Source organism: Squalius cephalus (genome assembly GCF_949319135.1).
Source record: "Squalius cephalus genome assembly, chromosome: 13".
NCBI lineage: Eukaryota > Metazoa > Chordata > Actinopteri > Cypriniformes > Leuciscidae > Squalius > Squalius cephalus.
The window spans coordinates 10,618,561-10,632,837 of record NC_137134.1 but is presented as its reverse complement, the minus strand read 5'-3'; the positions used below and the strand labels follow the sequence as shown (position 1 = coordinate 10,632,837).

Sequence of the window (14,277 nt, the reverse complement as noted above, 5' to 3'; positions counted from 1 at the left end):
CATAAATCAATATCAAGCTCTCAGTCGCACTGTTGGCCTGAATATCAGCACATAATTATAACCATATTTATAAGCTTTATACTTTAACAAAGAGAAAGACATATTGTCTTACTTTATATTTTCATGTAACATATCAGTGTTTGTGTTGAGTCTTGAGATTGTTCGAAATCCATGTCTTGAAGATTTTGTAGGTCTGTGTCTTGAAATTGTTTCAAGTCGTCTCTGTTTCTTGCATGAACAAACACCTTTAATAATCCTTAAAAGTGACAAAGTGAATTCAGATTTAACATTAAATTAGTATTTCAGACAAAAACATGATTTATTCGCCCACATTTCATGGTTTTGTTCTTTCTGTAATATAATAATTGTAGTCACTATAAATAGCTGTAACTGCAAGAGCTGTTCAAATATTCTTAGTTTTTAAATAGCATACTGATATTATAGTGAGAATTCAAGATGTCCACGTTTGGAGACATACACATATAATTTCACCAAAGAGCTCACCTATGATCACGATGATCAGAAGACCATTTATGAAAGCAGATATGAAGATAATAATCTGCCATTGTGTCTGATTCTTCTCAGTGTTCTTCACCGCTGTATGATTCTGGATATCTGGAGTTGGAGTTGGTACTGTGTAATCATTGAAGGGGTTTAATATTAATATTTAATATTGTTTTGTCTAACAATGATTAAGTGTTAAGCTTGATGATCACTGAATGTTCACTCACCAGTGATGTGTAGTCTGGTGCCGTTGCTGTATTTAGGATGAGCGTCTTTGGTCACACAGTAATAATCTCCTAAATCATCAATAGTGACATTATTTATGAACAGCCGATGTTTACTTTGCACTGAATATTTCTGCCTAAAAGCTTTACTGTAGTAAATGTTAGCTAACGTTGTGGAAGAGCGTAATATGACAACCGGAGAATCTGGAAGTTTCTGTAATAACCAATAAACCTCATTTACATCAAAATCACAGTTTATCGTCACATTTTGACCCAAATCTGTTAGTTGATCAGTTAAAGTCTCCGCAGCTTCACACCATATGAGCAGATCTGTGGAATAAACACAACAGACACATAATATGGATTATTATTATGTCATTAAACATTATAAATGATCTTATAAAGAACAATAATATATTCATAAAGTACAATAAACTCACAGAGGTAAAGCTGCACAATCTTCATGATGTTAAAACACTTGTTTCTTTCACACGACTGTAGAGATGTAACTTTACCTCAGAGCTTTCAGATGAATAGTGTGATTAACCACAATCAAGAGGAAGTTAAAGGCAGGTTTGCTCTGGCCACATGTTTAGCGTTGTATTGTCTTATTTGTTCACAACTAAACCCTTGACCTATATATATAATCTCTTGTCTTTAAAAAAATATATTCATCTCTAAGTCACTGGCAGCAAAATGACCCAAGACACTGAGAACAGCCCGATTTGTACAAAACTCAACCCTTGACCTATATATATAATATAAAATATATATTCATCTCTAATTCACTGGCAGCAAATGGACTGCATTTATATAGCGCTTTCACAGACCTATGGCCACCAAAGCGCTGTACATATAGCCTCACATTCACCCATTCACTCACTCATACATACACCGACGGCGGTGTCAGCCATGCAAGGCGCCATCCAGCTCATCGGGAGCAACTGGGGTTAGGTGTCTTGCTCATGGACACCTCGACACTTGGTCAGGTGGAACCGGGGATTGAACCACCAACCTTTCGTTTTGTAGACAATCTACATGAACCACTGAGCCACTGAGCAAAATGACCCAAGACACTGAGAAATGCACAATTTTCTTTTTTTCAGTGTCATACAAACACATATGATGTTTTCTTCAACTGTATTATCGTTCTAACCCGTGATTATTAACTCATAAGTTTAGAGGAGGTTTTTAGTTTCTGTCTCTTGACAGAATTATCCACTAATTCATCATAAACAATATTTATCCTCGAGGCAAGTGAGTACTCTATGTATTTAAATTAATCTGGATTGAATTTCTTTTTGCCTAGTACTTGGTACTTCTTTTTAACTAGAAAATAATAGGAAGTGTGAAGCTTATTTCTAACATTTATTATACAATTAAGTAATCTTTGTTAATGTTAGTTAATAGAAATTCAGCTGTTAATTGTTCATGTTAGCTCAGGTTCATTAAATAATATTTACAGATACAGCTTGTGTTTTTAATAATGTGCTTGAATAAATTTCAATAAAAATTCAATTAGCATGAACTACAATTAAAACTGCTGTAGAAGTATTTCTTTTATTATTGTTAGTTCATGATAACTAATGAGGTTAACTTTAATAAATGGAACATAATCGTAAAGTGTTGGTGTTTCGTGTCATGTTCACTTGGTTAAAGTTTAAACCTCTTGATGCAGCAAGTGTGTGTGTGTGATCATGTTGTTCATCAAGTGACCAAACCAGTGGAACACTTCATTTGCACGAAACCATGCGCGTGTTAACCACAAAAAAGAAAACTGTGCAAAAGTTAGATGTTTTTAAACATGTGCAAAAAATATTAAAAACAATTAATATGCGTGCCAAAAATGATCTTTAGATTTCTTGACATTTGTTCTCTTGACATCAATCTTTATGCCAAATGTCTGTAAAACATCACTCATGTTTCAGCCCCAAGAAAGCTCATTTTCCATGAGGTTTACCACTTTTACTGCTGAGCATGTCAGCGCACTTATAATAGAGAGAGAGAGAAAAATGATTATATTACTATATATAAGCAAGATGTGTTACTATCATACACACACTGCATATTTACATACAAAGTAGCAAACGGAAATTATATATGGAAATGATACATTAAAATTAAAATTCACACATATAAAACATAATGACAATACATTTTATTTTGTAAAAAAAAAAGAAGCATATATAGGCACACTGTGTATTCATAAAGAGTATCACATCACACATTGGCTGTAGACAGTAGTGCTCTGCTCCTGACTAGGCCTGGTGTTACTGGAGCACATGAAGAAATCAACTTCAGCACACTGAAAGAGGACCATATTATATATGAATGGACATATACAGTATGATAGACATAATGTACAGTCAGCTGGTCATAAACATTTCAGATCATTTAATGAATCTTGTGCAGCTTGAAGTTGCAGTGTAAGAATCTCCAGGATAATAGAGGACAAAATAAGATAACATATATTAATATTGAAGATCTTACCTGTGGATTATTTGAGTTTTGAGCCGCAGATTTTCCAGTTGCATTAATAAAGCTCTTCACCATTCCTGAAACAGCACTGAATATGAATATCACTGAATTCACACACTGTAACAGTCCAAGAGCTGATTCACGGAGAGTGTGTTTTACTGTGAAAAATGTGAGATTCAGACCAGGGGAAAGAAAAAAGTGTCTAAAGAAATGTGTTTTTTAAAAGTTTTTTTAGTAACCGTTTACATAAAAAAAAACAAAAAAACAAAAAAAAAAAACAATGCAGAAGTAGGGCAGCAGAATAGAAAAACAAGCAACCGGACAAAAACCCGTTCTGTGTGAACCGGTTACATTTAGTAGATCTAGAGTTTGTCACCTTGTAGTTCAATGAGACTTTTACTGTAGTAAAACATGTACAAACCTATTAATGCAATGGTCAGAAGCACATTCAGCAGGATGAATATGATGGTCATATTTCTCCATGATATCTGGTGTTGTGGAGCGTCATCTGTCTGATTCCTGTGGACGGAGTCTGTAAAAGGTTTGTAGTTCAGTCTTTATTCAGTTTCAGTCTTTAACAGAACAATGAAACTATTATTAGATCTTCATCCAGTATATTCAATCTGGAATCCATCATGTAGTTTATAAAGACATGAAATGATAAAATAACTCACGGCTGATGTAGATTTTGGTGCCGGTGTTGAATTTTAGTGGTTCACTAGTTTTCACACAATAATAAACTCCTAATTCATCAATGGTGATATTTCTGATGAACAGACGACTGTTAGTTTTCACTGAGTATTTGTGTATAAAGCTGCTGTTTTCATATCTACCTCCTTCAACTGTGCTCCTGAAAGTGCGTAAGATCAACACTGGAGGATCCGGTAATTTCAGTTTGTACCAGTAAATCTCCTTTATATCAAGATCACAGGTTATATTCACATCAGATCCTAAAGTTACTGGTGTGTTTGTTAGACTCTCTGTGGCTTGATACAACATGAACAGATCTATGAGAGAAAGAAAAACACATTTATTAAGATATAAAATCAAAAGAAAACTGACTCAATCAAATGTGACGTGAGAAACTCACAGATCTGCAGCTGTATGATCTTCATTGTCTGATCCAGATGAATAATATCTGCTATATGTGATCATTCACACATCTCGTACTGTGAGCGGAAACACAAACCTCGACCACACAGACGAGAGGGGAAGTCAGAGCTGGCCTTCTCTGAGAACATGATCATTCTTAGTTGTTTAAATCAACAAGTCATTAGAAGATACAGTGTGTGTTAATATGCAAGTGTGTTTTATTTGTATACAGATGTGTGAATTATGATCTGCTCCTCAAAAAAACACATAATCATATAAAATTGTATTTATTTATTATTTGCTACCAGCACCAGATGACATATCAGATTGAGCTTTGACTAAAATGCCATTGCAAAGACTCAAGCTTAAAGAAAAACATCTGATGATACAGTATCTTGATGAACAAATCAATAAATGTGCACGTCTGACTGGCTGTTTGTTCAGATGTTTAGTGGAAAAACAAACACATGTGTGGAGTTTCCACATTTTCATAATGCAAGAATTTTGTCTCAGAATTTAGTTTAATTTAAATATATTGTGAGGTTTGCTTATATTTTTAATAGTGAACCAGTCCTGCATGTTGATAATCAATTGCATTTATAAATTTGCATTGCAATTCATATCTCTACCACATGATGTCCCTGTACACTTTTGTAGAGACTTAAACCAAGAAAGAGGCATTTACCTGAAACATGTCCAGGACAGCCTAATATTGTGAAAGATCAGTCAATCTAGCAATCATTTATTTGTTCGTTCATCTATCAGGTTTTATTGATTTTTAATATTCATCCAGGTTTTATTTATTATAACGTTTGTGTTTAGAACAACTCAATGTATGTATTCCTATACAGCCTTTTATCTAAGGATTGTTCATTCACATATATTCTTGTGCACTCTTGTCTGAATGACTGTTGCGTTGCTGGATTACATCTTTAATCCATGCAAAAAATCTCTTTGACTAAACATCCATCGAATCTGAAATATCTAAAAATCGAATCTAATCTTTAAAGATTCACCAGAGAAACAAACACACTACGGTCCCGTATGCAGCCACAGACGTGCTCCTCATGACACAGCGAAGGGAAGGATGTGTTTGATAGTTTTAACTCTCAGACTGAGCAAAACATCTTTCATCTGGAGAATTCTCAGCTGAATCGCGATGACTCAGTGCTGTTCGTGTTTCAGGGCCTCTCTCTTAAGTCTTTTGAATCACAGCCAGCAAGAGTAACAAATAGAAATTCCCTTCCCTCCATATGCTGTTTTATACATCACACTGGAGGCTGAAAATACAACTATTAAAGACGAATATTTTGGTATGCTTTGCCCTTACAGCATCGATATATACAGACTTATTTGGCTGATACGTGTTGCTACATATAGACACCAATGAAATGCCTGTGAATGCATTTAGATTGCAAAAACACAATAATTTAAGTTCTCATGACTATAAGACTGCAGGGAAACTGCAATAAGATGTTCGACTGCAATAAACACGGACTTGGAATGAATAGATGAGATTATGAATCTGATTAAGGCAATGCATGGACGACTTGCTCAGCGGGTCAGGAGAATCCGCAACACCCACAATGACCATTAAGACGCCTCGGAAAATGCGGCAGGTTGCCGTTCGCGTCACCATGGTTACCTCATGTCCGGAATGTTTATTCAGTTCTCGCAGGATCTGGGTGTTAGCAGACAATCACCTTTACATCTAAAAATAAACAATGAAACGGAGTTTATGCATCAGTGGCTCGGGAAAAAACAACCGATTTTAAGCGGCTCGTAGAACATCATGTGCTTTTTTAGCATTTATAACTTATTATTAATACTTATAATGATAATTATATGTAATACTAACAGTATTAACTCTACTTATAAAAAAAATAATGTTTATTTTATGTATTATTATTGTAAAAAACACCACAAATTTAATTATTCTGCAATTTTTCTTTAATTTTTCTGATGCTCAAAAGACTTGCAAAAGACAACGTGCCTATAATCTAAACACACACACTAATGGACTCTGTCATTTCTAAATGAAAGCTTGAGTAAATGAGATGGGAAGGGCAGAGAGAGCGACTCCCACCCCCGCCTGATTCCCCCCTTCACCTGCTCTTGTCATGATAATATTCCTCTGCAGTCTCATCATTGTTCGCTTTCTGCAAGATAGTTGCTGGACCCTTCTGGATCCAGTGTGCAAGTCTGTAGAGAAATGAAGAAAAACGACACAAAAATAAGTAAAGCGAGAGGCTTGTTTTCTAATATAGCCACTGGGGGCTTAAAGGCGAGTGTATAACTGCTGTCTTGAGCAGTTTTTATACAGTCTCTGGTACCTATTATACATCAACAGGTACTGAAATTGTTATAGTAAATGAGTGGTGCGAAAACATCCCTGGCACACTTGCCATAACAAAAAGACGATATGGCCTGGCAACGTAATTATGCCCATGATAAGTGTAGACAGATTAAGAATTATAACATGTTTGGACGATGGCTGGTTAACCCACATTCATACATGGCATTTTAATATCATAGGTCTTATCAGTCACCCTGCTGAGAAAACAAAAACAAAACGCTAAACCCAGTCTAAGCTGGTCATTTCTGGGTTAGCTGATTGGTTTTAGAGGGGTTTTGCCCACATCTTTAGATGGGCAGGCTGGTCTGACCATCTTAAACTAGCTAAATCCATCTTAAGCCAACCAACTAGCTTAGGTTTTTCTCTCTCTTTTTTTAGCTTTTCCAGGGTAGGCCTAATTAAATAACAATTTACATACAAATCCCGAGTAAAGATTTTGGCTGCGTTCACACTGACAAGAGTGCAGAAAACCAAAGTCAATCGCCTTCCCTATTTTGTGAAGGCGTGTAATATGGATAACGACAGTATAAAGACTTTATTGTGTCTTAAGGGATTTAATTTGTATTCCAAAATATTTTAGGTCACTCCCGCTGTTTTAATCCTCTCAAATATGAGGTCAAATATTCAGTCTTGTCCAATTTTGTTTTTCCCTTAACGCCCAAACGCATTACAGGTGTTTTGTCTCTCGCTGACTGCTCAACATCCCTAAATCGTGCCATATTTTTCACAACAAAAGAGTGGTTGGTAGTTATTTACATTTCTGTGGTACTTACAACTTTCATACAGAACAAGCGTCATCCGAACTCACGCGCGGTTGAAAATAACCGTTCAGCTGCTGTGTGAGTCATTCAGAATAAAACTGAGGTAAAAACAATAATAATTAAATTAAATAACAAAACCAAACGCCAGAAAGATTGTGAAATCGTCTTACCCAGTTGATAAATCGCATAATTTATTAGGCTATAATTCTACAGAAGATAGCCTAACTGTGTGTACCATGGTACATGTCTGTGATAGCCATAGTATTGTGCCTAACTGTAACATGAAAACTAATGTGAAGTGCCTGTCAAGTGTTTAAAATATCGACCATCCAAAAATCTCAAACATGAGTCAATAGTAACCCAGCGCGCGCTCTGTCGAGCGTTTACTGCTACTGTAAAGCGCGTGTCCCGTTAAAGAGCGACAATCTGCGTCATGTGACGGCGAACGGACGGACGGACGGAGAGATGAAGATGGCGCAGCACCGGCGATGAAGAGTCTCTCGTTCACACCGCAAAATCACGGAAAACCGTATCGATTAGGCGTAAAAGAGCACCACGCGCGCGCACGACTCGAGAAACCCTCAAGGTTAGTTTGTCCTCGCGCTGTTTTGTCGGATTCCAGCGCTAAACCACGACTGACCGAGTCAATGAAATAAATAAATGATCGTCTCCATCCTCAGATGTTGCTGCCGTCGCATCCATAACGGGAGATCCAGGCGCGCGGGTGGGAAACCTGAGCTGACGTGTGAAATATGTCGTTTGTTTTATGAAACACACCGCTGTGAGATAAACACGTCTGAGCGTCTGCTTGAACTTTAATGTGTCATCGTACATGACATTTAACCGAAACTCTTCTGATATCTTGGTTATTTTACCGGGATCATGTGGACACCGACCGAGGACGAGAAAATCGGAGTGGGTGAGTTGAAAATATGTTTATTTATCATTATTGATGTAAACATACACATTCAACTATTAGTCAGCGACTGATTTCAAGTGTTTTATCTGGCTTACAAATCATTTAATGATTTGAAAAGGCAAATTACATGCTGTCATATGAAACTAGATGCCATATAAAATGTATAAAAAGGCCATGTTGAGTGTGGAGAAATTCGTAACCCGTTTTATGTATGTAATACTGGTACTTTCACCAAGGTATTACTATGATTTTTTATTGAATTCCTTGTGTAAATCTGTCTGCACGACTGTTGAATACTAAGGTGATCTTACAGTAGTACACACACACACACTGCTGATGTTGAAGATGCTCGACTGACCGACAGGGGGCGATACGAGCGGTGCGTTTCCAACAGGTGCATATGGTGGAAAACATCTAACATTTAGGTATATCACTCATCATCCATCGTGTGACCATCATCATCATCACCATCATCATCATCTCAACTTCCAAAACAAAAGGACACCGTCTTCATTGTTGAAATGCACCATCAGCATGTTGCAGTGGCCACCGTTTATCACCGTTGAAGCTTCGTGTCAGTGCGTGAAATGCCAGTGCAGTTTGCACATCCCCTACTGTTCCTGACAGAATCACACAAGCTTTGTGTACAAACAGAAGCAAATTCAAACGCAGAGGTCATTAGTATACCTTCAAAAGAATGAATCATACAGGGGGGTATCATTGCTGCACTAAATACAAGGAACTTGACTTATTATTCTCATAAGGACCTGATGAGTCACCAGTTTCAGGGAGATCAGCATTAAGGGTGGGTGTATGATGTACATGTACAATCTAGTTGTCATAACGGTCAGATGAATGCAGATTATTTAAGATGCATTGTTAATGCATCGGTCCCGTTGGTTCACTTCCTGTGCTCGTGCGAGTCACAATACAAAATGGCAGCCTTCACTACTATATCTTTGCTTGATGATTTTTGTTGGCTGTTTTGTTGTGGCGTTAGTGGTGTGAGTAAATTCCTCCTATTTTCAACAAGGCTTTTTAGGCACTTCAAAATTTAATTACTCATATGGGTGATTCTTTAATTAGGACAACTTTTTTTTGTCTCCAAGGATGATTTTAAAGAAAACATATTTAAAGAATGACTTACAATGTACTTACCTGAGAAAGTACCGGGTAATATAAGGTAACTACATGGGTTAAAAGGGTAGGTTCAGGGTTAGTACATATAGTTATTACACAGTTATTGTAATTACTATAAGTACATGTGCATGGGGAACAGGACTGTAAAATAAAGTGCTACCAAATTTTTTAATGACTCTCTTAAAACGACTTTTTCCTATTTTTTTAAGAGTGTGCAACACTAAATTGGCTAAATCAGGACAATTCTGTTTCTGACTTTTTCCTACGAATTTAAATGTGTAATTATTTTGCTTGTAAACTTTGCATAACATTGCATTTTTCTTGTATTTGGTTATTATTAAAATGTAATTTAAAATATTATACTTAAAAAAAATAACATTGAGAGGTCATACACTTTATCTGGATGCCTTTTTATAGTTTTACATTCATTAAAAATATCCATGTCATTACCGAATCAGTTAGCCTAGATTTAACAGTTAGGCTATTGCTTAAATATTTGATAATTGTTGTTTTAGCAAGACCGAGGGGTCGTTTTCAACTGAAAACTTTTAAAGCGTTTTGGCCGTTTATTTACACGATAATGGCGTTTTGGGGGCCTGGAAACGCAAACTTTTGAAAACGGGTTTCAAAGTACATGTTTTTGAAAACGATAACATTATTGTCTCTGTATAAACTACAAAAACGCGAATCTGTGAAAGCGGTGACGTCATGCTCATGCGTATTACGTGTTCAGTCGTAGAGTTTCTTTACAAAGTGACATCGCCATCTACTGGCTGGGCATGAATAATACAGCGTTTTTAGTAGTTTTCACGGATCCTTGAGAACGCGGATTGTTTCTATAGGGGGAGGCTGTTTTACGTCCCAGGCAGTTTTACGCCCCTGTTGTTCCTGATGCGTCCAGTAGGGGGATATACTGCGAAATAACACCATTAAATCGACGCTCGAATCTTACACATTAATAATAACCGTCCCGTCCATAGACTTTGACCAATTTTGTGTTTTTTGTTAATTTAAATATAAACGTTACAGTGTAGATCTGCACTATGGATTAAAATATATGTAGATATTCAGTTGGGATTCACTCTCTTCACTTTTGACAACATTGTCACCTGTACGCGAAAAACGTAAAGAATTTTTTTGTTCATCATTGTCGTGTAAATAAATGTACCCCAAGGCATAAAATGTTTCTTCCAAAAAATTTCAAATTTCATTACCATCACACACAGTATCAAATATCTCTACCACACAGTGGTTGTTATCATTAGCTTAAACTATTCAAAATCGTTTTCGTTAATTAAAATACAGCTGAATTAAAATATAAATATTAGTAGAAAAACTTACATGAAAATATGAAATGTTGTTTTGGCAACTAACTGAAATAAAATAAGATTATGTTGAAGTACTACAACTACTAAACTACAATTATATAAAATAAAATAAAAAACTAATAAAAATGATATGAGCACATAATAAAATTAATAAAAGTCAAAATATGAATTAATATTTTAATAGTATACACCTAATACTAAAATAACACTACTATCACTACAATATACTAACATACACTTCTGGTTGACCAGGTTTGAAGAAGTTACATTAACTTTTAGGTAAGTTTCCCTATTTGAAGAAATACACATATATGATGTGATATGATGAGGAGATGTTCAGAGTGCCATTTTATAGTCACTTCTTCTTTGATGCTGCATCTTGTTTGCAGGGAAACAGCAAAGCAGTCAAAGTAAATACGAGCAAGTTTGAACTTTGAAATCTCTCCTCAGGGAGCCATATAACCTCAAATACGGCCCATTTGTCAGAGCCGTCATCCGACATCTGCTTTAGTTTTAATGACTATATTTTTAAGAGCTACAGAATAATAAACTTATAGGAACCGACCAACTATTTGTCATCTAGAAAAGCAGATCTGTCAAACGGATGGGAGTTTTAGATTCCGAGGCAACAGAAGGTGGAAACTCATGGATGTTCTCCAAAAGACCGACCCCCCCCCCCACCCCCCACAGATTCTGGCACGCCATTGAAAAAACAGCTATTCACGCTGGCTCTGTGTGAATGGGTCTTTGTGATGCAATGGCCATGTTGAATGTGATGCTAACCTCACAGCCTGCTAATGCACCACACAGTTCACATCAATGAAGGCCATTTTGCTCCCAATCTCTACTCTTACTGTAGAAAACATGTTGAATCAATAGTGGTTCGATATTAATTCTGTTTATTTTTAAAGGTATTTTACATTAACCATCAATGCCACTGACTTTTAATACCATTTTTGGGACGAGAACAGGTGATATTAGTGTCGAAACAGAACATTTTGAGGTTGTAAAGGGCATTTTCATATTTGAGATGATGATTACCACCACATATTACAAATTCCACCTCTTATTTTGATTATGAGGACAAGGCTACTAAAGTACGGCCTCATTTTAGTAACTACACTATTCGGCGCTGCTTCCTCTACATAAGTCATAGGCGACATTGTTGATATAATGGAGATAATAAGATGGATAATCTTCAGTAAGAGGGCCAGACTGCCCAATTTTATGGTTAAAGAGCCAAATTTCATCTAATGCCTAGAGGTGATGTATAATTTACTAATGTGCACAATTACATCCCATTTTGATCTGGCATTGCGTAATGTTATATCCTTGGGGTATTCGCGAATGGCAGCACTCATCTTGCATTTCATTCAAAGTCAGATATTTCTACTAGGATATTTATCTTATACTGTAATTGTTCGATGTTTGGAGGATAATGGCGGTGTCTGAAATCGCATACTTCCCTACTATATAGTAGGCGAAAAACATTATGTGACAAAAGAAGTCCGAATTCACAGTACTGGCAAAATATACCCAGATGACCTACTACTTCTGGTGAGATTCTGAAGTGTGCATATGATGGACACTTTACTATCCCATGAGGCTACAGGAGAGGATTTATGAATAGCAGTGAAGCGACGTAAGTGACACTGGTAGGTCAAATGACAGTGACAACATGGCGAATATAGTATGTCCGGATTTAATCATACTATATAGAACATACTTTTTTAGTGCTCCAAAAGTAAGTACTTATTTAAAATAAGTAGTACCTACTCAAGAGAGTATGCGATTTTGGACGCAGCCAATGTGTAAAGAAAAAATGACTGTGCTAGCATTTGTTTTGCACGATTATCAACATAAAAGACAATTGACTGTATTCGTTGGTTAAACCTAGCTAGACAGGTTTTTATTATGAACTTTAATTTTTAATTGGCTTAAAGGTTATTTTCTGGTAGCGTTTGCATCAACTGTAACTTTCCACCACCTACTTTTTCAATAAAAGATCTCACAGTGCCTCCATCAACACTCTTTTCCTGTCATAGGCTCATAACTGCATTTAATGATCTCCTATGACAGGAAAAGAGTGCTCAGGATTTCTGAAATGTTGATGGTGGCACTGTGAGAACTTTTATTGAAAAAGTAGGTGGTGGAAAGTTTGTTTGTTTGCGAGACTGTCACATTGCAGACTCACTGGAGTTAGTTATTAGCAATGTTTGCTAAGGCTGATACCTCAATTTATGCAGCTTGTTGAGGTGTGCTATTATTTTTCTAAGTATCTAGACTTAAAATGTTCACCTCACTGACAATAAAATTGGTGTATAAAATCATATAGACCAGACTATCAATACTTTGAAGTTATTTGTTAGGTGGCTAGCAAACGAATATCAACCTGCAATCTTGCTAAGATGCTAACTTGTAATCTAGCAAAACAAATTAGCTCCAAATCAATGTATGTGAGAGATTGTTAGCGATTTTAGGTTTTGTTTAGGCTAGTAACGCAAATAACTAACAATAAATCTGCTGCTATTGCAGAATATAAACTATTTTTCTATTCATCTTGATTAAGCTGCAGTCGGCAAGTCTGGCAGATTGAGTGGACTTAGCCAAAATGTTGAATGTTTACAACTCTCATGCCCCTCCCCCACTACCAACGAGCACCCGCCCATCGTCAGTGAGTGTGTACCTGATTTTCTGTGAACGTGTCCGTCCCTTCAGCATCGATCAACACCATGGACTCGGAGGTAGGCTGCCCTGGCTAATCTATCCATAGATTGCAATAACCGAGGAATTGGAAGCTTATTAGTAGATTTTCTCTCCGCCATCACGCTTCCTACAATCTTCAGGCGAACTTCAGGCGTGTCGTGTGCATGTGATATTGTAACGTGCGCGTCTGCGCGAGGGAGAGGGAATCTGACGCGTGTGCACGAACTGTGATTGACAGTCAGATCGCACACCCCCCTGCGCTGATTGGACCCGATGAGACGGGAGCGGTGGATTTTTGCAAAACAAATAACACGCTCCAGGTGGAGTTAGAAGCTCGGGTTTTTTTCTAAAACCACCTTATTTATGTTGTTCTGTCGGGTTATAGTGTCAATTTCAATGAATTTGATCAAAAAAATGTTGCCGACGGCAGCTTTAACTTTTATTCAAAAATTAGGTGGTGGAAAGTTTGTTTGTTTGGGAGGCTCTCACATTTCAGACTGCAGTTGGTTATTAGCGATGTTTGCTAACTGATACCTCAAATCACGCAGCTTGTTGAGGTGTGGCATTATTTTTCTAACTGTCCAGATATTTCGCCATGACAGACAATAAAATCGGCAATAAAATCACATAGACTTACCTCTTAACTGAGAGCAGAATATTAACACTTGGAGGTTAGTCGGTATTAGGTGGTTAGCAAACAAACATGCTAAAAATGTTAACTTGTAAACTAGCAAAACAAAATGAGCTCCAAATCTACTTCCGTGAGAGA

General features: G+C 36.7%; 1 protein-coding gene and 1 long non-coding RNA gene across 9 annotated transcripts in view; one reads left to right on the top strand and one right to left on the bottom strand.

Annotated features, from left to right (window-relative positions):
- Positions 1–2,924: 2,924 nt before the first annotated feature.
- On the bottom strand, positions 2,925–3,663 carry LOC307170291. Its single transcript, XR_013823334.1, has 3 exons — positions 3,628–3,663; positions 3,219–3,283; positions 2,925–3,033 (listed from the first exon to the last, which is right to left on the bottom strand). It is a non-coding gene; the product is annotated as an uncharacterized lncRNA (long non-coding RNA).
- Positions 3,664–7,729: 4,066 nt separating this feature from the next.
- The window catches only part of dock3 (dedicator of cytokinesis 3), a 189,812-nt gene continuing 183,264 nt past the window's right edge, over positions 7,730–14,277 (top strand). For 6 of the 8 annotated variants that reach the window (XM_079889914.1, XM_079889913.1, XM_079889916.1 and 3 more), the window contains exon 1: positions 7,733–8,334. In XM_079889914.1, coding sequence (XP_079746040.1) covers positions 8,298–8,334 — 37 coding nt within the window. In that variant the 5' untranslated portion in view covers positions 7,733–8,297. Of the gene's footprint in view, positions 8,335–14,277 lie in introns of all 8 variants that reach the window. The other 2 variants (XM_079889910.1, XR_013823089.1) reach the window with 2 other exon arrangements.